The sequence below is a fragment of the Marmota monax genome, unplaced genomic scaffold (assembly GCF_021218885.2).
Source record: "Marmota monax isolate L192 unplaced genomic scaffold, Marmota_monax_Labrador192_F-V1.1 WCK01_AAM20220418_F8-fsc00078, whole genome shotgun sequence".
NCBI classification, from domain to species: Eukaryota; Metazoa; Chordata; class Mammalia; order Rodentia; family Sciuridae; genus Marmota; species Marmota monax.
The window spans coordinates 8,837,962-8,865,102 of NW_026694865.1; the positions used below are offsets into that span (position 1 = coordinate 8,837,962).

The 27,141-nt window shown below is 34.9% G+C and overlaps 1 protein-coding gene across 2 annotated transcripts in view; it reads left to right on the plus strand.

Annotated features, from left to right (window-relative positions):
- Positions 1 to 20: 20 nt before the first annotated feature.
- Positions 21 to 27,141, plus strand: part of LOC124080583 (intermembrane lipid transfer protein VPS13C) — a 140,760-nt gene continuing 113,639 nt past the window's right edge. Inside the window, exons 1-5 of one of the 2 annotated variants that reach the window (XM_058573333.1) lie at positions 21 to 207; positions 17,875 to 17,918; positions 19,786 to 19,828; positions 23,628 to 23,723; positions 24,775 to 24,876. In XM_058573333.1, coding sequence (XP_058429316.1) covers positions 108 to 207; positions 17,875 to 17,918; positions 19,786 to 19,828; positions 23,628 to 23,723; positions 24,775 to 24,876 — 385 coding nt within the window. In that variant the 5' untranslated portion in view covers positions 21 to 107. The remainder of the gene's footprint in view (positions 208 to 17,874; positions 17,919 to 19,785; positions 19,829 to 23,627; positions 23,724 to 24,774; positions 24,877 to 27,141) is intronic. The other variant, XM_046426544.2, reaches the window with a different exon arrangement.

The following is a 27,141-nucleotide window of genomic DNA, read 5'->3' on the forward strand; positions in this document are numbered from 1 at the left end:
GGAGGGCGGGCCGGCGCTGGAGGGGCTGTCATTCGCGGTGCGGGTCGCCGCCCTCAGCTGCGCCTGGCGGTTCTGGCTCCTCCTTCTCTCTCCGCTACGGCCCTACCATGGTGCTTGAGTCGGTGGTCGCGGACCTGCTGAACCGCTTCCTGGGGGACTATGTTGAGAACCTGAACAAGTCCCAGCTGAAGCTGGGCATCTGGGGCGGTAAGCGCGAGGGCACGGGGGCCCACGCCACGGGCTCCCGTCTTCCGGCCCCTGCCCGGGCCCTAGTCCCAAGCTGCCCGAGACTCCGCTTCACAGGGCTCTGGAGGGGCCCCAGGTGCGACAGGTGCGGGTCGCAGGCGGCCTATGCCTGCCGCCACCCCGGGCTCCGGGGGATGCACTGGAGCTGGTCCCCGCTTTTGGAGTCCCCACCTTTCCGGTCCCTACTGTCGCTGCCCCGCCCACTTCGGGGGTCCCCTTTGGCTTCACAGTATAGAAAAAGCCGCGTCTGCTGGTGGATGAGCGTGGTCATGAACGCTGTCACCAAAGAAAAAGAAATGTTTCTCAGTTATCTTCCTTACCATTCTAGGAAGCGGGAACTGGATTTTTTCTCTACAGAATAGCAAGGTTTGAGGGAGGGTTTGGCAGGGGAAGGTCATTAAGAAGCAAGGCATGTCTATAGGGACTCTTCCTCTTAATGCTTTCGGCTCCTGAGAGTGATTTTTCTCCCCTCTGTGTATTTTTTTCTTCAACACGAAGAAGACTTTCAGTTTCGTGTGGAGAGCATGAGAGATTCAAGTCATAATCAGCAACATCATTAATTAGGTGCCTGCTTGGTTTCATGCCCAGGGATGTATTGCCAACGTTTTATCCTGGAGATTAAGTCTATACAAGTAGATAATGAGTAGTATGCTTGTGCAATTTCCAAAAAAATCATTTACACAGATTATGTGTTAAGCTTTGGAGATGTTGGAAATATGTTCTTACTCTACACGAGAGCTGGGTATTTTGCCAGCTTTGGGGGGGAAATCCGAAAAACTGCTCATATGGATGAAAGTGCTTTTGATTTATTCAACGAATATACCCTATCTTAATAGGGTAACTCCTAGCCCAGTTGCTGTTCAGCACTAGAAGTATGGTTAGTGCGAATTGGGATGTACTCCAAGTATAAAATACACACTGTGTTTTGAATATGAGCATTTCTCTAAGCCAGTGGGAGAAAAAGAAAAATGATGCAACAACTCATTACTAATTTTTTATGTCAATTTTGTGTTTTAATGATATCTGAATATATTGGGGTTATATTACATATATTATTTAAAATTTTGTTTGCCTTGTTTCTTTTTACTTTGTTTTTTAGCCTGGCTCCTAAAATTTATGGTTATGTATGTGGACCACGTATTAGGCAATGCTGTTATAGAACCAGGAGTGCTGCTCTGAATTGTATGGGAGCCCCATTTGTTTCATAGGTTACTACTCATCATTTGATTGGTTCACTGGGGTTTACTCAATAGTACATACTTTGCTTAACCCCCACCAATATAATGTAAAAGAAAGGAAAATGAAAGTTACATTTAAGGAATTAAATACCCAGTGTCTTTTGCAGAAATCAAGTGTTTTCTTCATAATATGGATGGTAATGCCAATTTTTTCTTGTAGGTTGTAAACATTTGAAATCTGAAAAAGCACTTGGTTCTAGGCTGGTTTGTGTGCTGTGATATACAAGCCATTTACCTCATGAGCCTTAGTTTCATTATCTTAATTTAAACTACAGGAAAAAAATGTTTTCAAATTTTGAAAAGTTTGAATCATACCAGACAATATGATAGTTCCATGTAACTTCTATACCAGTTTTAGCAAGCAATAATATTGTGCTATAATTACCCCTGAATTTTAAACAAAGAAATAAAATGGTTAGAGTCTAAAATTCTTCCATACAAAATCTTCTTTGAAATTAGAGGTTTTACAAGGTACCATCTGAGGGTCTTTCCAGTGTCAGTATTCTGTGATTCTGACTGTAAATGTTTTTACTGTGACATTGAGGAGAATACTGTCTGAAGAATTTAAACTTTTTTTAGAACTGAAATTAAGGTATCCTGATTTTATGTAATTGTTTCCTACCCACCCCAAGCTTGGTAGTATCTAGGAAAGGAGACTCTTTTTCATCCTGTTCGCGCCCCCCCCCCATCAGTATTAACTTATAGACCTGATCACTTCTTTCACATATTGTGTCCAGTGTCCAATCAGGGATTCCCTCAGCTGTCAGCCCACATCTCTGGGTCTATGAAGTTTTGCTACCTTTAATTTTTGTAGTTGTTATAAAGAAAGTGAGAAATCATGAATTTTTACAGTTATTTCTCAATATATTGTCTTAATAGCTGTAGTTCCTCTTAAAATATAAAGGCAAATGTCTGTGTTGGGTTATTTCTGTTCTTTGAAAATAAGGTGAAGAAATTTGTATTAAATGTTTTAGGGCAAATAAATGGGAAAATTAAAAATTGATAAAATAGTTGGTATTTGGGGAACTGTGGTGTTAATAAGGTTCAAAAAGAATTTACCATTTTATATAGTTTTACTTGAAAACTATTTACATTAGCAAAATAAAGTTTACATGTTTGATTTTTCAGTTTTTTTGGTTGAATTTTTAAGTCTTGAAAAAGAAAAATTCATCCTGTAGAACTTTCATATACTGATATTATTTTTCTTTGGAGATACACTAAATTGATACTTCCTAATTGGAGTGCCCAGTGTAAAACATTGATACTTCCTAATTGGAGTGCCCAGTGTAAAACATTGATACTTCCTAATTGGAGTGCCTAGTGTAAGACAGTGGTTTTCAATTAGGGTGACTTTGCTCCCCAGGGAGGGTATTTGGCAATATCTGTGATATTTTTAGTTGTCACACTGTGGGCAGAGGTGTGCCACTGGCATGTGGTTATACCCCAAGGACACTTCTGAACATCCTGCAGTACAGGGGACATTTCTCTGTAATGAAGAATTATTCAGCCTCAAATGTAAATTGGGAAACCCTGGTCTAATGGGAATATAGAATGTCTTTTGCAATTATAGGCAAGCTGGACATCTTAGTAAGAAGTGAAGAATGGATTTAGAGGAAGTATATATTATGAAATATCTAACCTGAAAGAAACAGATGTCTTTAAAAGTTACTAAAGGGTATCATCTCAGTAAAAAATTCATAATCTTTTCTTGGATGATCTCAGGAAGTAAATATTGTGTTACCATAACTTGAAAGATTGTGCTGTGTATACATTCATACACATATAGCATTCACAGTGAAATCCATATTCAGGGAAACATTGCAGAGTGAGAAGGATGGAGCAAATTTTTGAAATGTCTAGAATCAGATGTACACTCCAGATGCTGCTATTAAAATTGTAGAAGCAAAAAACTAAAAAAAAACCCAAAAAACAAAAAAACAAACAAGCAAAAGCACCCAAACCAAATAACCAAAACCCCTGCTATTTTCTTTTTATTTTATCCTTAAATAATAAAAAAATTAATGCCAAATGATTCCGCTGTATTGTTAAAAATGATTTAGGCAGAATGCTCTTTTAAAAACTCTTCCTGTTGTAGAAAAATGAGGCCTTGATTATTTATTGGGGTAACTCAGGCAACACATTTTAACTCTGTAAGCCTCAGTTTCCTAACCTATAAAATGGATATGTAACACTGTAATATAAATGAAGTGAAAATCCTTTGTAATTGTTAATATTACTGATAGTAGTGATGGAAACAGCTTTATTTGTTCTTTTTTATTTTCACAAGTCTGTTTCTTTTAACTACAGATTTCTGGGGTTTTATATTCAATAGTTGTAGAGCTAACAGTACAAATCTAAACATTTATTATCCCTGAAATTTCTTAAATAACCTATTTGTATTTGAATTTAACTTAATACTTATATTATTTACGAGCTGCTTTGTAAGTTAGATTTTCAGTGGTTTAGAAAAGTGCCTGATGGGCAAGTGCTGCTTATGCAGATAGGAAGGTTTATCTAGGTTTTTGTTGCCCACAAGCTGGTACCAGGAGATAAAATGCACAGCCTTTAGCTATTTGAGGTGTGTCCAGGATATAATTGTTTTAAGAATAACATATATTTGAAAAGGTATGTTGAAATCTAGGTCTTTTGCAATTTGTTTTAAATAGTATTGGTGCAATGTAGAATCTTTGTTAGTTTGATTTTTCAAAGTGATTTTACTGTGGAGGAGCAAGAAAATTCTCCTTTCAGAACTCTATGGCTCTTCCGTCCCTTGGGCTTGTGGAATAAGCTAGAGACTGTGATGTGTTGGATGCAAGGGTGGCTGTTGTGACCAGGAATAGGTCCAGGTGGTGTGCATTCACTTTGTAGCTCTGTAAGGCAGGCTCTGCCTATACTGTTTATTGTATTGTCCTTTACCCTATCCTTGTTACTTCCCCCTCCACTGCCAGTGGCTGGTAAAGTATCCCCCATTTAAAATGTTTGGGACTGGAATTGTTTTGTAATTAGGATTTTTTTTTTCAGATTTTTGGAATATTTGTATATATATATAATGAGATTTCTTGGGGATGGGCCTCAAGTCTAAACACAAAATTCATTTGTATTTCATATATACCTTAGACATATAGTCTGAATGAAATTTTTAAATAGTATTTTTAATATACCCATGTTTTGACTTTGATGTCACATGAGGTCAGGAGTGGAATTTTCTGCCTGTGGCATCGTCTCAGCCCTCAAGTGTTGGAATTTTGGAGGCTTTTGGATTTCAAATTTTGGTTTAAGGATGTTCAGCCTGTATTTTTGGAGCACAGCAGCATAAGGAAGGAGAATATGCACGAGACCAGTGCCAGGAATGAGGAAACCTACCTTCTAATTCTTCAACTCTGGTATTGCCCAGTTACGTGTTTTTTGACAAGTCACCGACCAGTGACTACTTGTTCTTTTCTTTTCTTTCTTTTTTCTTTTTATTTTTTGTGGTGCTGGGTATTGAACCCGGGGCTTTGTACATGTGAAGCAAGCAATCTACCAACTGAGCTATATCCCCAGCCCGTCTAGTTGTTTCTTATCTATAAATGAAAGAGTTGGACCAAGTCTTCTTCTCTTTTGGATTTAAACTTCTGTGAGTTGAACTAGGCCTAAGCAGTCCAAGCTCTTTCTTAGTAAGTGGTACTGCCACTGCCTTTGCATTCATAATGAGAAATGGTAGTCAAGAAATATATTTATTTTTCATTTGTGTTCTTCACTTGGTAATGGTGAATACTTCACAGTCATAAAGTATGACAAGATAGTTCATAGGTTCATGCTGGTATTTGTGAATCCAAATCTAATATTACATCGTCTTAACGCTAGAGTAAGACAGCTTGAGAATGAAAGAAAAATATATTTTTTTCTTTGCATTAACATATTAAAAAAAACCTTAGTATTACATATTTCTAAGCCTGTAGAGAGAGTTTTTAAACGTAATCCTTTTCTCCAGGCAAATGCTTTGTATAATGGAGGCCACCTTTCTCATTAGCTTCTCCTGTAGCAAATAAACAACAATAAAGAGTTCAATACCATAGAATAGTATACTGTTAGTTAAAGAAGTGCTTAAAAGTTTAAGCTGGAAAACACTTTTCACATATTTAAATACCATCATTAATTAAAAATTCACTCCATTTTTAGAAATAGAGCTGAGAGTTAATACTTTGGTAACCATTCTGCTAGAAAGCTCCTCTGCATTACTCAATATCATAAGATCCCTATGATGTGTTGAAAAGGAGAAAGTTCAGTGGTGACATTGTAGCTTTCCTTCTTCTTCCACCAAGACTTCCTGTTTCAATAGGGAAATGGAAAAAGTAAGAGTCTATACTGTTCCCTTTTCCTCCAACCTCTTCTCCCAGCAGTCACTGCGACCTTCTGTTAACAGTAGTCTGGATTGGATAATTTGGTATGAATAGCAAGATTCATTTGAAATGAATGTATTTTTCACTGTTTTCTTCAGTATTTACTAAAACATGAGTCATTAAAATAATTTGATTCATGGTTTAAAAGACTTCAATAATTTACTTTAGCTCACTTCCTTGAAAAATGAATGTATTTTAACATCTTGATATACTCTCAAATGAATGCAGTGTTATAAATGATAGAAATCCTAAATAAAAATAAGTACATAGCACTATATATTCCTCCCCCCCCACTGTTTTACAATATGCAAATTTAGTTTCATGGATTAGGAAATGGAATTTTTGTTCATTACTTTTTGTTTTTAATCATAGCTTTGAATTAATCTCTGTTTTATATTAAGATCTTTGACCAGGGAGTTAGGAGTCATAGGTTCTATTCTTAGTACTGCCACAAAGAAGTTGTATAACCTTGGACAAATTGCCTCATCTTTTGAGACTGAAGTCTTCATATTTGTGAGAGGGATTAAATTTAAAGATCTGCTTGGTTTTGAATAGTTCTAAAGCAGAACTTGTAAATTTCTGTCTTTTAAGAAAAGGGTAAATTTTTAAATCATAACAAAAAGACCTATTTGTAGTGCCATCTCCTGCCAAGTTTCCCCCTGCAGCACTCTTTCTTCTGGTAGTGTTCCTGATAGTTCCTTGCCTGTATCCTACTTTTGGCTTATAATTCCTTTGGTAACCAAAGGAATTATACAAATTTTGTACAAATTTTGGTTACCCTTTTTATTTTGGATTTTTTTCACATCTCTTTTAAAATGCAGAGACAGTAGTGGAACCTACAAATATATAGGTCTGTCAGTGTTATGTCTGATTCCTGCTTGGCATCTAACCCCACCGCCCCCAACCCCAATCCCAAGAAAGTATATTTACCATCTGAATTGAAATCCTATACTCTTTCTGCTTTGCTGTTTCGAAGAGTGTGTGGTGTTATTAACACACCATTGAGCCTCAGAAGATTTGAGCATTGGCTCTGCACTTGCTAGGTTGTCATAGCTTCTTATTTATTTATTTATTTATTTATTATTTATTTTTTTATTGGTTGTTCAAAACATTACAAAGCTCTTGACATATCATATTTCATACATTAGATTCAAGTGGCTTATGAACTCCCATTTTTACCCCAAATACAGATTGCAGAATCACATCGGTTACACATCCACATTTTTACATAATGCCATATTAGTAACTGTTGTATTCTGCTACCTTTCCTATCCTCTACTATGCCCCCTCCCCTCCCCTCCCATCTTCTCTCTCTACCCCATCTACTGTAATTCATTTCTCTCCTTGTTTTTTTTCCTATTCCCCTCACAACCTCTCTTATATGTAATTTTGTATAACAATGAGGGTCTCCTTCCATTTCCATGCAATTTCCCTTTTCTCTCCCTTTCCCTCCCACCTCATGTCTCTGTTTAATGTTAATCTTTTCCTCCTGCTCTTCCTCCCTGCTCTGTTCTTAGTTGCTCTCATTATATCAAAGAAGACATTTGGCATTTGTTTTTTAGGGATTGGCTAGCTTCACTTAGTATAATCTGCTCTAATGCCATCCATTTCCCTGCAAATTCCATGATTTTTGTCATTTTTTAGTGCAGAGTAATACTCCATTGTGTATGAATGCCACATTTTTTTTTATCCATTCATCTATTGAAGGGCATCCGGGTTGGTTCCACAGTCTAGCTATGGTGAATTGTGCTGCTATGAACATCGATGTGGCAGTATCCCTGTAGTATGCTCTTTTAAGGTCTTCAGGGAATAGTCCGAGAAGGGCAATAGCTGGGTCAAATGGTGGTTCCATTCCCAGCTTTCCCAGGAATCTCCATACTGCTTTCCAAATTGGCTGCACCAATTTGCAGTCCCACCAGCAATGTACAAGAGTACCCTTTTCTCCACATCCTCGCCAGCACTTGTTGTTGTTTGACTTCCTAATGGCTGCCAATCTTACTGGAGTGAGATGGTATCTTAGGGTGGTTTTGATTTGCATTTCTCTGACTGCTAGAGATGGTGAGCATTTTTTCATGTACTTGTTGATTGATTGTATGTCCTCCTCTGAGAAGTGTCTGTTCAGGTCCTTGGCCCATTTGTTGATTGGGTTATTTGTTATCTTATTGTTTAATTTTTTGAGTTCTTTGTATACTCTGGATATTAGGGCTCTATCTGAAGTGTGAGGAGTAAAAATTTGTTCCCAGGATGTAGGCTCCGTATTTACCTCTCTTATTGTTTCTCTTACTGAGAAAAATCTTTTTAGTTTAAGTAAGTCCCATTTGTTGATTCTTGTTATTAACTCTTGTGCTATGGGTATCCTAAGGAATTTGGAGCCCGACCCCACAATATGTAGATCGGAGCCAACTTTTTCTTCTATCAGACGCAGAGTCTCTGATTTGATATCAAGCTCCTTGATCCATTTTGAGTTAACTTTTGTGCATGGCAAGAGAAGGGAATTCAGTTTCATTTTGTTGCATATGGATTTCCAGTTTTCCCAGCACCATTTGTTGAAGATGCTATCCTTCCTCCATTGCATGCTTTTAGCCCCTTTATCAAATATAAGATAGTTGTAACTTTGTGGATTAGTCTCTGTGTCCTCTATTCTGTACCATTTGTCCACCCGCCTGTTTTGGTACCAGTACCATGCTGTTTTTGTTACTATTGCTCTGTAATATAGTTTGAAATCTGGTATCGCTATACCGCCTGATTCACACTTACTGCTTAGAGTTGCTTTTGGTATTCTGGGTCTTTTATTTTTCCATATGAATTTCATGATTGCTTTATCTATTTCTACAAGAAATGCCATTAGGATTTTGATTGGCATTGCATTAAACCTATAGAGAACTTTTGGTAATATCACCATTTTGATGATGTTAGTTCTGCCTATCTATGAACAGGGTATATTTTTCCATCTTCTAAGATCTTCTTCTCTCTCTCTCTTTAGGGTTCTGTAGTGTTCATTGTATAAATCTTTCACGTCTTTTGTTAGGTTGATTCCCAAGTATTTTATTTTTTTTGAGGATATTGTGACGGGTGTTTTTCCTCATTTCCGTTTCAGAAGTTTTGTCGCTGATATACAGAAATGCCTTTGATTTATGCGTGTTGATTTTATATCCTGCCACTTTGCTGAATTCATCTATTAATTCTAGTAGTTTCTTTGTAGACCCTTTTGGGTTTTCTAGGTATAGAATCATGTTTTCCGTAAATAGTGATAATTTAAGTTCTTCTTTTCCTATTTTTATGCCTTTAATTTCTTTCATCTGTCGAATTGCTCTGGCCAGTGTTTCGAGAACTATATTGAATAGAAGTGGTGATAGAGGGCATCCCTGTCTTGTTCCAGATTTTAGAGGGAATGCCTTCAGTTTTTCTCCATTCAGAATGATGCTAGCCTGAGGCTTAGCATAGATAGCTTTTACAATGTTGAGGTAAGTTCCTGTTATCCCTAGTTTTTCTAGAGTTTTGAACATAAAGGGATGCTGTACTTTGTCGAATGCTTTCTCTGTGTCTATTGAGATGATCATATGGTTCTTATCTTTGAGTCTATTGATGTGGTGAATAACATTTATTGATTTCCGTATATTGAACCATCCTTGCATCCCAGGGATGAATCCTACTTGATCATGGTGCACAATTTTTTTGATGTGTTTTTGTATCCGATTCACCAGAATTTTATTGAGGATTTTTGCATCTAGGTTCATTAGAGATATTGGTCTGTAGTTTTCTTTCTTTGAGGTGTCTTTGTCTGGTTTCGGAATCAGGGTGATGTTGGCCTCATAGAATGAATTTGGAAGCGCTCCCTCTTTTTCTATTTCCTGAAATAACTTGAAAAGTATTGGTATTAATTCTTCTTTAAAGGTTTTGTAAAACTCCGCTGTATACCCATCCAGTCCAGGGCTTTCCTTGGTTGGTAGTCTTTTGATTGCTTCTTCTATTTCATCCATTGATATTGGTCTGTTCAAATTGTGTGTATCCTCCTGACTCAGTCTGGGCAAATCATATGACTTAAGAAATTTATCAATGTCTTCACTATCTTCTATTTTATTGGAATATAGGTTTTCAAAATAATTTCTAATTTCTTCTGTATTTCTGTAGCATCTGTTGTGATATTGCCTTTTTCATCCCGTATGTTAGTAATTTGAGTTCTCTCTCTTCTTCTCTTTGTTAGCATGGCTAAGGGTCTGTCGATCTTATTTATTTTTTCGAAGAACCAATTTTAGTTTTGTCAATTTTTTCAATAGTTTCTTTTGTTTCAATTTCATTGATTTCCACTCTGATTTTAATTATTTCTTGCCTTTTGCTACATTTGCTGTTGTTTTGTTCTTCCTTTTCTAGGGCTTTGAGATGAAGTGTGAGCTCATTTATTTGCTGTTTTTTTCTTTTTTTGAGGAATGACCTCCAGGGGATGAATTTCCCTCTTAAAACTGCTTTCATTGTGTCCCATAGATTCCGATATGTTGTGTCTGTATTTTCATTTATCTCTAAGAATTTTTTGATTTCCTCCTTTATGTCTTCTGTAACCCATTGATCATTCAGTAACATATTGTTCATTTTCCATGTGATGTAGGATTTTTCCTTCCTTCTTTTATCATTGATTTCCAGTTTCATTCCATTATGATCAGATAAAATGCATGGTATTATCTCCACCCCTTTATATTTACTGAGGGTTGCCCTATGGCATAATATATGGTCTATTTTTGAGAAGGATCCATGTGCTACTGAGAAAAAAGTATATCCACTTGATGATGGTTGATATATTCTATATATGTCAGTTAAGTCTAGGTTATTGATTCTGATATTGAGTTCTATAGTTTCTTTATTCAACTTTGTTTGGAGGATCTGTCCAATGGTGAGTGAGGTGTGTTGAAGTCACCCATAATTATTGTGTTGTGGTCTATTTGATTCTTGAACTTGTGGAGAGTTTGTTTTATGAATGTCGCAACACCCTTATTTGGTGCATAAATATTGATAATTGTTATGTCTTGTTGGTGAATGGTTCCTTTTAACAGTATATAATGTCCTTCCTTATCCCTTTTGATTAACTTAGTCTTGAAGTCGATTTTATTCGATATGAGGATGGCCACCGTGCTTGCTTACTGGATACAAATTTTTTGGTTGGCATCCATTGTCTTTCAGTGTTTGAAATACGTTGTTCCAGGATCTTTTCGCCTTCAGCGTCTGTGATGAAAAATCCGTTGTTAACCTTATTGGTTTACCCCTGAATGTAATCTGCCTCCTTTCTCTTGTAGCTTTTAATATTTTCTCTTTGTTCTGTATATTGGATATCTTCATAACAATGTGTCTTAGCGTTGGTCTACTGTGATTTTGTTTGCTCGGTGTCCTGTATGCATCGACAATTTGTATATCCGTTTCCTTTTTTATTTCTGGAAAGTTTTCTATAATTATGTCATTCAGCAGGTTGCACATTCCCTTGGTTTGAAACTCTATACCTTCCTCTATCCCGATGACTCTTAAGTTTGGTTTTTTTATGTTATCCCATATCTCTTGGTTGTTTTTCTCGTGATTTTTTACCAGCCTTTCTGAGTTGGCTAGACTCTTTTCAAGATGATATATTTTGTCTTCATTATCTGACGTTCTGGCTTCTACTTGCTCCACTCTGTTAGTGATACTCTCATTTGAGTTTTTAATTTGGTTTATAGTTTCCTTCATTTCTAGAATTATTGTTTGATTTTTTTTATAATCTCTATCTCCTGATAAAGATGCTTATTTGCCTCTTTTATCTGTTTATGTAATTCATTTTCAATGTGTTGTTTCACTGTTTGAATTTGCTGTCTCATATCCTCTTTAAGATTCCATTCCATCTGTCTAAGGTATTCCTTGAGTTCTTTATTTGGCTATTTTTCTGATGCCTCTAGGTCCTCCTGAATATTTAGGCTGTCCTGCATTGTTTGTACTCCTTTTCTTCCTTGCTTTTTCATGCTTGTCATATTACTTCTTGTTTTGTTTGACTGCTGAGTTACTGTTTACTCCTGTAAATTTATTTGATGCTTGTGAGGAAAGGTATTAGAAGGGAAGGGAAGAAGTCACTAAAGAGAATGAGAGTAAGCAGGTACAATTCAAGGAAGGGGGAATAAGGAAATTGAAAAGAAATGAAAAGACAAAAGAAAAAAATAGAAAAGAAAAAAAGAAAAAAAATTTAAAAAAACTAATAAAAAATAAAAATTAAAATAAAAAAATAATAAAATATATTTTAAAAAATTTAAAAAATAAAAAAAAATTAAAATGAAAAATAAAAACCAAAATAAAAAACAATTTAATAAATGCTGTCTTAGAGTTTGATTAACTTCTCTTCCAGTAGGTGGAGCTGTGCCCACTGGGCCAAGCTTCTCCTCGCAATACGCGGGAACCAATCACTGTGCAGCAGCTCTTCCTCCCAGACTGGGCGAGTCTCCAATCCTGAGTGCCTAGGGCCTTTTCTTGTGTCTAGTCACTTCCCCACTTTTCCTCAAGCCAGGCCCTGCTCACCGGTGACACTCACCACAATACTGGCTACACACCAGGTCTGGTGCTCCCAGGAGTCCTATTTTCTTGAACAATTGGGCACTCTCTCCCTGTTTGCCATTCCCTCAGACCCTAAGTTTGTGGAGCCTGGGGCTGAGAACCCTCAGCGAATTTTCCTTGCCCTCCGGTAGCCACGTCCCCGGTAGCTGGTGCAAGAGACCTCAGTTGTCAGCGCTGGTGGGACTGGTAGCTGGGGGTTCCACGCCTCGAGTCCCGCGCCACTCCTGATTCCCTCGGTCTGACTATCGCTCTCACGGGAGAGCTGGGAGGGGCCCTTACGGGAAAGCTGGGAGGGGCTCTTAAGGTTTCCCTGCTGTGTGGAGAGGAAGGGCTAGTGGGTTACACACCTGTTGCTGCTGGTTTCAATGAAGTTATCTCCTCTGCCACATTCTGGTGACGTCAGTTCTCTGCCATGGTGGTATCCCATGCAAATCGTGACAGTTCGTTCCCTTTGCTGGGTGACTGATGCAACGGGTGGGTCTTGACCGGCTCTCCCAAGCCCCGTCTCAATCCTGTGACCACTACCTATGAAGGCTGGGTTGGTATTAATCTCCGCAGGTTCATAAGGGCCGACCAGTTGTTTCAGTGGGATCGTTTAGTGCTGAGTCACAGAGGTTTGTCTGCGAGATGCAGGCAAACGGGAGCTTGAATTCAGCCGATCTGGGCTCGGTGTCGGTTGTCATAGCTTCTTAGATCACTGTGTAACTTCATTAAGCCTCAATTTCTCTTTTTTATTATATATGTTCTACCTCCTGCCCAGGAGGCTACAAAGATTCAGTAATATAATAGATGTGAAAGTGTTTTCTAAAATATAAGTTTATGTTTTTATTGTAATTATTTCCACCCCATATTGTATCTATCCTAAATCAGTTAAGTCAATATTTATTAAGTGCCTACTATGAGGAAAATTAGTAAGAATTTCCTAAGTAGTAACCTACGAGATTTATATAAAGTTAAGTGTTAAGTATCATAAGAATGATATAGCCTAAACTTCTGTGAAAGTTCAGAAGGATTATTTTCAGCTGGAGGCATTTAGTATCAGCACTATATTTCTTACATTTTTTTTTATTGGCAATTATGTGTTTTCAAAATAATTCCTGGATTTAGGCAAAGTTGTTCCATATTATTGTCAGCTTCATTTGATTTTTATTCATAAAAATACTAACTTTATTGTTTTCTGTAATTTAGTAAGCACTTCTTTTTTTGTTTATTTTCTAAGTGACTAACTTTTGGTATCATTTGGTAATTTAATGGATTTAACTTCACTTCCATCTTCCGGTTCATTAAGAAAGATTATCAGATAAGTTTTGATTCAGGATTCACTATTTTAGGATACTTCTTAAAATATTCTTCAGGATTTACTTTGATACTTTATGTGTAGCTTTCCAGTAGTATGTGTTCATCCAAAAATGTTTGTAGTTTATTCCTGAGAATTGTGTAGAGTCTTCTCTAAAACTCAGACTATACCTATTCCTTACTCTCATCCTTTAGACCTGACCGTCCAGCATAGGACACTACTTCACAGAGCTTTCCACGTTGCCCATCTTCTTGGTCTCTTTGAATGGGTTAAGATTTAAGAGCCATCTGCCTGTAGGATTGGCTTCAGTGCTTTCCTTGTTGGCAGAGTCAGGTGTATTTATCTCCAATTGTTAGTCATCATGTTTTTTTTTCCCCTCTTAAGATTAAGCACTGATATTTATTCTTCCTTTAGGTTTTCAGGAGCTTCCTATGAGTGCTGCATATTCTTAGTCCTGGTGATCTGGCTTCAGCAGTAGTTACCAGGTTATCTTGAAGGAAAACTAAATCATTTTTCAGTATTCAGATAAATATAAAATGGTTGATGTTTATTATCTGTTTTAGTTATTTTTATTTAGATGGTGGTTTTAGCATTCATAAGATATGCATGAAACTGTTGCTGTCAGAGCAGTGTGCAATGTGGTGAACATTTGCTAGACAGTGCCTTGCCTAGTTAGGGCACTCATCTGCTGGTTGAAGGAGTGAATGCACTTTTACCTCTTTAGGCCAGAGCTGGTGTTAGTCTGAAATCTGCTGCTGTTCCTCCCTTCCTTTTGTTTAGGACTAGCAGCTCCTCCTTCAGTGCAAATAACTTAGATAACACTGATATGTTTTAGAGAGGAAGTGTGCATTTATTTGTTAGACTCTAGGTAGCAAAATTGATAGGTCTTTTGTTATTTTTCTGAGTCTGTAGTTAATGTGGATATTAGGGGTAGGAAAGATTTATGTGAAAATATTGATATCATATTGACATTAAAACTTGTTTTAGTTTCCCATATTGTAATTTGTACAATAATTTCATATAAAAGTAATAAAAACTAGAAAATAATGAAAACCACTATTAAAAAAGCCATCCTTAATCCCACCTCCCAGTAATAATAATTTATAATCTCTGTCAGTCTTTCTAAATAGACATGTTTAAGTCTGTTAACCAAATTGTCACATTCAGCATTGTACATCTTTGTTTTTTTTTAAATACTTAGTTGGACACAATACCTTTGTTTTATTTATTTATTTTTATGTGGTGCTGAGGATTGACCCCAGGGCCTTGCATGAGCTAGGCGAGCATTCTACTGCTGAGCAACAACCCCAGCCCCAAGCATTCCACATCTGTAATACCATGTATTACTTTATCAAAGAACCAAAGTTCACTGCAATGCAAACAGCTGTTTTTTGTATTTGTTACTTTGGCACCAGAGGTGAATCCAGGGGCACTCAACCACTGAGCCACATCCCTAGCTCTTTTTATTTTTTGTTTTGAGATAGGATCTTGCTAAATTGCTGAGGCTGGATTTGAACTTGCAATCCTCCTGCCTCAGCCTCCTGAGCCGCTGGGATTACAGTTGTATACCACTGCTCCTGACAAACAGCCATCTTTTTATAAGAACATTTATATTTTTACATATTATGTTAGTGCCTTAACAAGTGTTATAAAAATTTCATCTCCAATGCAGAGGACTTAGTTAACTATCTCTGGTGACACCTGAGTCACCATTTGGGAGTCTTTGAGTAGAACAGTCAAAAACTCGTAAGCAGGTTTGAAAGTCTCCACGTGGACCTTTGATCTTGTGTTTGAGTGGCTTCAAATGTGCTGTAATGTCTATGCAGATACCTTTTGTTAGTTGATGTGAGTTGCCAATTTCAGTTTAGTGTAATTCATCATGTTACAGAATTAAACTGGGAAATAGTTGTTCACTTTGTGTAATTTTAGAGCATTGTTAATACTCAAGGGTTTTTTTTTAATCCCCCACTTGCCTAACACATGCTTTCACAATCACTTCATTTTTCAGCAGTGATGGCATTCTGTCAGTTCTGCCTCTAAAATCAGTCTTCCCTGTGACTCCACCTCTATGACCTTGAAGTTATGGCCTTGTTTCAAGTTTTAATTTCTCTTTAGAATATTCTAGAAGATGCTTGACTGCCTGTATTTTTCCCCCTTCCTTCCTGTTATAATGCTATAATATTTTCTACCCATTCATGAAGTTTCTTACCTCCTTCTCTTCCTTTATTGTTTTTAGCAAAGTATTTTAGAAAATTTGAAAACTGCATGTACATAGAAAATGAACTTTATTGTGTAGAAATGAGCATTGTGGGTGTCTTTTTTTAACACTTGTTTTTGTTTGTGGGTGCTGTGTACATGCACGTGTGTGTGTATATATATAAACTTCTAAAATTGGATCAATCTGTGTGTTCTTTAGCCTTTTAAAAATCTTAGTATTATCATGTGGGATTAGGCCCCAACTTCCTTAATAAGACTCCAGTAGTGCAAGAATTAAGCCAAAAATCAATAAAGGGGATAGAATCAAACTAAAAAGTTTCTTCTCAGCAAAAGAAACAATCTGTGAGGTGTTGACATCCAGTTCGAGCCTACATCCTGGGAGCAAAGGTTTACCCCTCATACATCAGATAGAGCACTAATCTCTAGGGTATATAAAGAACTCAAAAAGCTAAGCACTGAAAAAAACAAATAACCTAGTCAACAAATGGGCCAAGGACCTGAACACACACTTCTCAGAAGATGATGTACAGTCAGTCAACAAACATATGAAAAAATGTTCATCATCTCTAGCAATCAGAGAAACTCAAATCAAAACTACTCTAAGATATCATCTCACTCCAGTCAGAATGGCAGCTATTATGAAGACAAACAACAGTAAGTGTTGGCGAGGATGTGGGGAAAAAGGTACACTTATACATTGCTGGTGGGACTGCAAATTGGTACAGCCAATTTGGAAAGCAGTATGGAGATTCCTTGGAAATCTGGGAATGGAACCACCATTTGACCCAGCTATCCCTCTCCTCGGACTATACCCAAAGGACTTAAAAACAGCATACTATTGGGACACAGCCACATCAGTGTTTATAGCAGCACAATTCACAATAGCTAAACCGTGGAGCCAACCTAGATGCCATTCAGTGGATGAGTGGATAAAAAAATGTGGCATATATACACAATGGAATTTTACTCAGCAATAAAAGAGAATAAAATCATGGCATTTGCAAGTAAATGGATGGCTTTGGAGAAGATAATGCTAAGTGAAGTTAGCCAATCCCAAAAAAACAAATGCCAAATGTTTTCTCTGATATAAGGAGGCTAATTCATCTTGGGGTAGGGAGGGGGAGTATAGGAGGAATAGATGAATTCTAGATAGGGCAGAGGGGTAGGAGGGAAAGGGAGGGGGCAGGCGATTAGCAAGGATGGTGGAATGTGATGGACATCATTATCCAAAGTACATGTATGAAGGCTCCAATTATATGTCAACATATAATTTATATACAACAGATATATGAAAAATTGTGATATATATGTGTAATAAGAATTGTAATGCAAAAAAGGAAAAAAGTACATGAATAAAGGCATGAATTGGTGTGAACATACTTTATATACAAAGATATGAAAAATTGTGCTCTATATGTGTAATAAGAATTGTAATGCATTTCACTGTCGTATATTTAAATAAAATAAAATAAAATAAAAATCTTAGTATTGCCTGGTGTGGTGGGGCATGCCTGTAAATCCTAGCGGCTCAGGAGGCTGATTCAGGAGGATCATGACTTGAAAACCAGCCTCAGCAAAAGCGAGGCACTAAGTAACTCAGTGAGTCCTTGTCTCTAAATAAAATAAAAAATAGCGCTGGGGATGTGGCTCAGTGGTTGAGTGCTCCTGAGCTTAATCCCTGATACCCCATTTCCCCCCCACACACAAAAAAAACCCCAAATATTTTGTGAACATTTTCCCATGTCTTTCTACATTTTTTTGCTCTGTAATACAGATGTATTATGATTTATTCTTCCTTGCTGGACACTTGGGTCTTTAGGTCCCTTCTTTGCCATGTAATCTTAACTCTTAGCATTATGTTCTTAGAATTTGGTACTTTGTCATGACAGGTTATGCTAATTGGTATTTTAATGTTGTATTTTTTCTTTTTTTACAGGTAATGTGGCTTTAGATAATCTACAGATAAAAGAAAATGCTCTGGTAAGTTTGTTTTAAACTATGCTAAAAATTCAGTTAATTTGGTAAGCTCTTAGAAACCTTTGGTTACTAGGCATCTGGTACCAGGTACAAGATAAAGTGATTGAGTCACTCAAAGCAAGATTACTTATTTAACAGTTAATGGAAAATTTGAGATTAAAGATTTGGAATATTTTTCCCCTAGTGATCAATATACTGTCTCTGAAAATGCAATGTTTTTTCTTGCCTTAATTTGACTATACAGCTTTTCAAGTCTGCATTTTTTTTTACAGAAACATTTTTCTTCAGAATTATCTTTTAAATAAGGGCTTGATTTTAAACAGTCTCCCTAGTCTTATGGTATTATGGTAATATTAAGAGCTAAAATAGTAATTTTATTCTGTGTCTTATACTTTGCGTTATTTTCTGTTTAGCTAAAAACGAGACTCACCTTCTTCCCCATTAGGTTTATATTTAGCCTATATCTGTTTCTTTGTGGCTTAAATAAGATGAGAAGTTTAGCCTGGCACACAGTAGATACTCAAAATAATTTAAAATTTTCTTTTCTTCCTTTATATAGCATGTCACAATTTTTAAAATTTCCTTTAAAAATTTAGAACTCATGATTTTATTGCTAGAGTTTAGAATAAAGCTTATTTTTTGACAAGATTTTATAAGAACATAACTATAAATAGAATGTGGGGACAGAGTATATATCACCTACTTAGAAGATAAATCCAACATTAGTCTAATTTGTGTTAGCCTAATTTGCATTTCGGGTATAATTAAATTAAATATTTTGTGATTTATTCTCCATTACTTGTCATAATAGACTCCTTTCCCAATATAACCACATTGGTGAGGTTTTAATTTTGGATATGGGTTCTTTACATTTATTTGGTGTAAAAGTTATTTTAAGAAGCTAAAAATGAGCATGAAACCAGTTTCAGAAGTAGGTAGTTATGGTTTGTATCCTGTTTAGATTGAATTCCCTTGAATTTATCTTTTCTGTCTTCTGGGAGGGCAGAATTGCTCTTATTGCCAGTGAAGGGTTTTTGTTTGTTTTTTGGTCTAAAAAAGATTTTTCTGTTAAAAATGATTAGTATTTTGTTCAGTTCCCATTCATTTAGAATGCTCAATTAATCAGATTATCATGTAAATTGATTATTTTAGTTACTTGTAACCTAAAGTACTGTGTTTCTGTGGCCACATTTTCATATTACTCCCGTGTATTAAGGTAATGCCTATTGGGAAGTCTGTACTGACTGGTTTAGTTATTAATAATTCTGAAGACTCTGGTGGTCATTATGAATATCAGTTATTGTTTAGTATTCTGTGAATAAAAAAAAGTAATTTGAATTTTCTAATAGTTTGAATCTAAATAAGTGAAAATCTTTTATTATTGGTTCGTGTTTGTCTTCAGCTTACAGGAAATGCTACTTTAGTAAATGATATGTTGGGAATCTACCTTTACTTTAAAAACTTTTATTCTTTTAAGAAATATTTGATTTGAGACAATTATTCAGATATTATAGCCAACTAATTTATGTGAAAGTACTCTATTCCTTTTCTTGTTCTAGCATTTTGGATAAACAATGTTCCTGTGTTTAAGTTCATGGAATTTTCATTTGTTTTATTGGAACAAGTAACCAGTTTATCCAATTACTTTATAAAACTACAAACTCTTTTCCATTTTTGTAAGTCAAAGTTTAATAAAACTCTGGCTATAAAGCATACAGTTTATGAGTTATTCAAATATAGAGAATTTGTGTTTTTTTTCCTTTCTAGGTGAGTGTATTTAAATGATGATACAAAAATGTTTTTTTTTTTTTGGGGGGGGGATTGCTTAATAATTTAAGATGTCATTTACACTTTTTTCTTCCTTCTGAAGAGTGAATTGGATGTTCCTTTTAAAGTCAAGGCTGGCCAAATTGGTAAGTATTTCACTCTTCATTTGAATTATTATTAGTCCTTTTAGTTCTTTATTTTGCATGTACTGTTTAATCTAAGAAATATTTTTTAACTTGATTAAAACATGAGAGATTTTTGGTTTATCTTAATTTTAGAGTTCTAAGCTTATATATTATACCTATATACTTCAGTATTTTTTTTAAAGGGTAGAAAATCACCTTCTAAAATGAAAGGTATGTGAATTGCAGTCATGTTCTTCAGGCTTTGATTCTGCTGCACAAAATATGTCTTCATTTTCAGAACTCATAACTTGTGTGCTTTTTCTGTATATGTGAGAGTAGAATAATTTGAAAACTCTGTTAAATAAACTTTAAAATATAACTTGTTTTCCTCAAGTTTGTTCAACCATTTTCACTTAATATGTTATGCCGCAGTGTGGTATGGAGGATATATTTTGGTAAGTACAAAGTTTTCTTCTTTGCAGCTACACTCTTAGATTAAGACCATTGATACGAAACACATATCTTTGTAGAAGAAAGTTTTTAACAGAAAATTTAATTTACAAAATTCTCCCAATTAGTTCATGCTACCTGATTTTTTACTTAATGTGTATCTCTCTATATGTAAACATAAATTACATAATTACAACCCTAAATAGCTTACTCTTTATAATTTTCACTTATACCATGTCCTTGATCCTACTTATAGCACCTTGCTGTTATACCACATTGCTTCTCTTCTTGATTTAGTATTTTGAATTCTAGGAAGGCTTTGTCTTTTATACTGTTTGGGTCCATTTTACATAAATTACATGTATCCTTTTAATATAAAGGAACGTGAGTTTGCTTTTGTCATTTGTAATAGAAGTCATTACCTGAAATTGAAAGTATCTATGGGACATGTGCCATCTTTTTGTTTGTTAAGTACTGCCAACTATGGTAGTATTGTTCTAGTAGTGCTCTAGAAGTATTATTGTGGCCCTGTGTGCTTTATTGAAATCCTATAGTATAGATGTTGTAGCCATTCATTCATCCTTTTACCTTTGAAATATTTATGCATACATGCTGAATATGTCTAATCAAGTACTGTGGGAGAATCAAGAATGAAGATGATGTCTTTGTTTTCAAGGATGTGATAGAGATCTAAAATTAGGACATATAGTAAAATTGTTTTTCCAGTGTATTGGATAAATTATAGTAGACTAAAGAAATTTTGCATTATTTACTATATTCTTATAATTAGATTTATATGTTGAAGGAGCTTTTCTAGTGGTTTAAATATGTTCTTATAACTTTTAAAGTATAATAAGGATTTAATAGCTTCTCCAGAGTTGCTCAGTTACAAGAGACCCATTACATAATAAGGGATGCAAAGCATATTCGTCCTTTATCTTGGTTAATAGAGTGTTTATTTTTTTATTTTATATATATATATATATATATATATATATATAGAGAGAGAGAGAGAGAGAGAGAGAGATAGAGAGAGAGAGGGAGGGGGAGAGGGAGAATTTTTTAATATATATTTTTCAGTTTTCGGTGGACACAACATCTTTATTTTATTTTTTATGTGGTGCTGAGGATCAAACCCAGTGCCCCGCGCATGCCAGGCGAGCGCATTACTGCTTGAGCCACATCCTCAGCCCCAGAGTGTTTATATTAGTTGTTGAATTTCTTCTCAGGTTAGAATATTATACCTCAGCTGTAGATTTTTTTTTTTAACACAATGCCTTTATTTTTATGTGTTGCTGAAGATCGGACCTGAGTCCCGCTCATGCTAGGTGAGCACTCTACCACTTAGCCACAATCCCAGCCCCTCAGCTATAGATTTTTAAAGGGGCATTTCCCACTATTTCAGTCTTATGCTCATGGAGAAGGCAGTTAAATAAATGGTTAAAGATTATGAGATAATTACAAATTGTATCAGTTATAAATATATGCAATGCCTAGTATAAAACAATAAGAATTAGAAGTGACCCAAAAGTATACTAGTATTACCTCTAAACTCCCATGACCTGGGAGCCATTTAAGAAACTCACCAGGTTTATAGGCTGAAATGAAAATAAAATCTAAATGGAGAAATAATTTGATATTTTAACCCTGGAATAGATTCCCAGGTAAAACTGTCCAGGTGACCAAAATATCACACTTTACATAGCATTATTTTATTTCCTTTTCATCTTTTTATATTGTTTATCAAGTCTTTGCACTTTGAGCATCTTCATTTAAAAATGCTAGTGTAAGTGACTTAGTCATTCACATACTAGCATGAGTTGAATCAGATTCTGTTCTCCTAAAAGTCTTGATCATCAGCACTGAGAGAACTGCAGCTTTTATCATGTTATTTTTTTTTTACAGTTATGATATGGAAGGTAGTTTACATTGGAATCTAAATAAAAAATGCAAAAGGGCTGAGGATGTGGCTCAGTGGTTGAGTGCCCCTGAATTCAATCCTGTTACCAAAATAAAACAAGCAAACAAACAAAAAAACAAAAACAAAACCATATAAAACTTCAAGGGTAGGAAAGGTTTGGACAGAATTCTAGTAGTAGTGTTGAGGGCAGACTGGGGGCTGCCTGGAGCCCTGGAAAGAGGGATAACTGGAGATGGGAAAGGATAAAGAAAGTACAAAAGACAGATTTTTTTCCCTTTCAAAATTTAGCTGTATTCTCTTTTCTGTCCTTTTTTCTTTTTCCTGTAGAACCCTAAATATGTAAATATTAGAGCCAGAGTTTATCTACATTGTGACAGTTTCTGTGGACTCTTTCCTGAAGGGCCTGGTACTAATACTATTGTTTCTAAGAGAGAAAATGTGTTCTGCCTTTCAAGTGACTGATAAGTAGATTTTTGGAATGTAACCAGTCTGAGTTATGTAATAATAGAGTCATATTAATATAACACCATAAAACAGTTATGACTTTCTTTTAAAGCTCACCTCTTGCTGTCCTAGCAACTTTATATACTGTCAAAGATCTATTCCTTGGGACCCTTCTCTATGTTGTTACTTCAACTCCTGGGATCTTGTACACATATTATTTTTAGAGATTTAGTTGTTGTTGTGAATGTAACAGTATATGCAATATTCAGATGAGTTCTGGTTCCAGCAAACCATATTTAGTATGTAATATGTTGTATGTAATATGTAATATTTAGCAGCTCCCAGTCTGCCCTCCACACTACTACTAGAATTCTGTCCAAACCTCTCCTACCCCTGAAGTTTTATATGGTTTTGCTAATGACCTGTGTGGACTTAAGCATGTCAGTCTAACCTTTCTGGGACTGAATTTCCTTTTTTTAGGGGGAGAGGTACCAGGAATTGAACTCAGGAGCACTTTACCACTGAGCCACATCTCCAGCCCTAATTTATATTTTATTTAGAGACAGGGTCTCACTGAGTTGTTTAGTGCCTCGCTGTTGCTGAGGCTGGCTTTGAACTTGCCATCCTCCTGTCTTAGCCTCCTGAGCTGCTGGGATTACTGGCATTTGCCACCATGCCTGTTGAATTTCCTATTTTTCAAAATTGAAAAAATAGCCACTGCATTTATCCTTCAGTTTTGTAATATTAAATGAAATACTAGCTCTCAAAAAGTTTGGAGAGTATAAAGATAAAGCATAATGTGAATATTTACTTATAATGGTACTATTATATGGAAAATATCTTTGTTAACTTGAATCTTGGAGTCTTTTCATTTTTTTTCTGAGCAATGTAAACACAATATGCATGGAGAGTTTTGTTATACTTTTTTCTTAATGGAAAGTAAGAAATTTATTATCTACTTGAGCAGTCAAATAAACATTTAAGATTGAAATTATATTTCTTTAGATAAATTAACTTTGAAGATTCCTTGGAAAAACCTTTATGGAGAAGCAGTTGTTGCTACCCTCGAGGGATTATACCTGCTTGTTGTCCCTGGAGCAAGTATGTCATTTTATGTATATCAGTAACATCACAATGAAATTAATTGTTACCTAAGTAACAAAAATTGGGCTAAGTATTTTAATGTATTTAGTAAGCTAGAAGGTAATATAAATAAACTAATCACATATATTTATGCAAAATACACATCTTACATATGTATGTATGCTACATTGTCACATTTATTTATAAAATATTTTTTGTTATTGTTGAAAACAGAGTAAATTCAGCCTATTTTAAAATTATGATGTTCTCTATGTGTAATTATTTTGCATCTAACACTTCCTGTTGAGATGCATTAGACAGATTAGAGAATGTAATAAATTTAAAAGATGTACTAGATAAAAGGGTATATGTATTTTATGATTGCTGGTACATATTCTTGAATTACTTTGAAAGTCTTTTTTATCAACCTTTATTGATACCAGGTGGTATTGGATATGAAATTATTTTGGGGTTTACTAAAATTTTTTATAACTCAGATAATAACTGACAATAGTCTGATATATTTTCTGTCTTCCTTTTGTTTCTGTTTTACTTACTTTCTCTTTTCCACCTTTTCCTCATCTTCTTTTTCCTTATAAGCTTTTCTTTCCTTCCTTCTTTTTGATGTTTTATAAGAAAATGGTCTTCATTAATGTTTAAACATTTTGTAAAACTAAGAATGCATAAGTTGGGGCTGGGGTTGGGGCTCAGCGGTAGAAAGCTCATCTAGAACATGCGAGGCCCTGGGTTCAATCCTCAGCACAACATAAAAATAAATAAATAAATATATTGTGTCCACCTAAAAAAACCTAAAAAAAAAATGTATGTATGTATGTATATGTGTGTGTATATATATATATATATATATATATATATATATATATAAATTTTTTTAAAAGATATTATGTCCAACTATAACTAAAAAATAAATATTTAAAAAAAGAATGCAGAAGTGTTTTTCAGGTTTAAAAACAATTTTTGTATATGATTTATGCAATTAGGCTGAAATTTTTCCACTTAATTACTTACTAAATCCACTTCTTCTTATACAATTAACTGTGTATTTTAGGTATTAAGTATGATGCTGAGAAGGAAGACAAATCTTTGCAGGATATTAAGCAGAAAGAACTTTCCCGAATTGAAGAAGCCCTTCAAAAAGCAGCAGAGAAAGGTATAGTAAATTTATGTTTTAGGTAATATAAATATTCCTATATATTTTAGATATATTTAATGCCCTTTAAAGAGGATGCTTTCATAAGCCTTCTTAAGCTGTAGTTCTAAAGAATCTTCTTTTAAAATTATATTTCAAGATGTTGATTATAAACTTTTAAAGAACTACATTTAAGACTTGACTTTTTCTGTGTGATTTTTCTCTCTGCCAGTTTGTTTTTCACACTTTTCTTAACCAGTCATTTTTACTATGCTATCAGAAGACTTTCAAATTCTATAAATTCTTGCAGTTTTGGTCAAGCCCTAAGAATTTCTTTGGATGCATTTTTACCTGTGTTCTTGCAAGATAATGAGTTTAAGTACATTATTACAGTGAAATATGTTCAGTAGAAATTCTCTTGTCATTCTAGTTCTAGTTGTCTCTCTTGATATTGTTTGGGATATTTAAAAAAATTTGACTCTTTCAGTATCAATGTTTAAATATCTTGCTTTAAGTTTTAATTTTTGTTTTTATTGAAAGAGATCTGAGGATTTGATGGTTTAAATTTTGATTTTGGCTTATAATGTAAGAATGATGAGAAAAAAGTCTGTAGAGTGATGAGTTGGACTTTGCTAAACATTCAGTTTATTTCTTACTATATTAAGATAAATTATTTTTCCTTAATTGTTAAGAAATATAGTAACCTCAATTTGCATTTCAGTATTCTTTTCTAATTTTTGTGGATATAGGTCACATATTCATATTATAGTAGTCATGTGAATGATAAAAGATAACCCTGACCTTTAGATGCTTTACATTTTGACATTATTAATTAATAGTTATTGCTTAGTTGCTTCTTTTCAGACTTATTTTTCTACTTCTTTCTTGATTTAAAAGCATGAAAGCACTATTGCACACATGTAGGGACTCAGGAAGAAGAGAAGATGATTAAAGTGTAAACAGCAGTACATGAAAGTAAAAATAAAATCCTCATGCTGATTTGCTCTAAAAAAGTATTTTTATTTATTTCACTTGCTAAACTGGAGTGTTGCTTAATATTATGGAAAAAAATGAAAATATAACTGTGATTTCATTTTTGAAGATTTAGCTTTAACAAACTCTTTGATAGTTTTTTCCTTTCATTTCACTGGAGTGAGTTTATTTTCTTGTGAAGGCTATCATAAAGGGAAAGCTTAATCCATAGTAAAGTCAGAAGATTACTAAATGCTAGATTCTATATCTGCAATGTTAATTTTATCAAAGTAATATATTTGCACACTTAAAAATGAAATAGTTTTGCCAAAAAAACTTAGGATAAAAAATGGTAGTCCCCTTTTACTACTCTTCTGACCTGCTCCTTAAAGGGAACTGTATTTTTTGCAATATTAACATTCTATCATTATCTATTTTATTAATCTAAGGAATTATCTAGGACTTCCAAGATAATTAGTAGTTAAGGAGTTTATGTCTTTGTCTCCTTTCACCACAGATTTCTTCTTCTCATAATATGGATATATCATAGTTTTTGGCCAACTACTGATGATATTTACATTATTAGGGCATTATGATATACTATGATTATATCTTCTTTCTTATGTAGTCTTTGTTTTTTTTCTTGAATTGTAAGAGCTTTCTTTTTTATTTGCTTATACACATACACACTCACATACACATATTTATTTGAACTGGGGATTGAATCCAGGGCATCTGGTATGCTAGACATGCGCTCTACCACTGAGCTATAGCCCCAGCCCATGAGTTGCCCAAACCCATCTGTTGGCTCTCTCCACCTACCCCTTTTTTTTCTTGAGTTCTTCCTCTGCACTGGTTGCTTTTAGGCCAGCTACACAGTTTTCATCTTGGGACCAATCCTCCTTGCTTCTCTGTGTTTAATTCACTCTTACTTGGGTCTTGGGTCTTTTTCTTTTTTCTAAAATTACTCCTTTTTTTTTTTTTTCTGGAGCACATCTAATAGTTTTTAAGTAAGTATGCACTGCATATAATTTTGACAATTCTTTCAGAGCTGGATGCCTATATGATTTACTTTTCTACTTATGTTGTCTGGGGATACAATGCTAGGTTAAAAATTAGAATTTTTAAGGCAATATCCTCTAGTATCAGTATCCTGGATAGTTTCATGCCAGTCTGCTCTACACATTGTTGGAAACACAAAAATTAGAAAATCCTTGGACTTGAGTATCAAGGACTTTACATTTTAACTGAGCAAATAAGACATAATGATAACTAGGATAAAGTGTTGAGTTCCATCAAAGAGGTACAGATAGA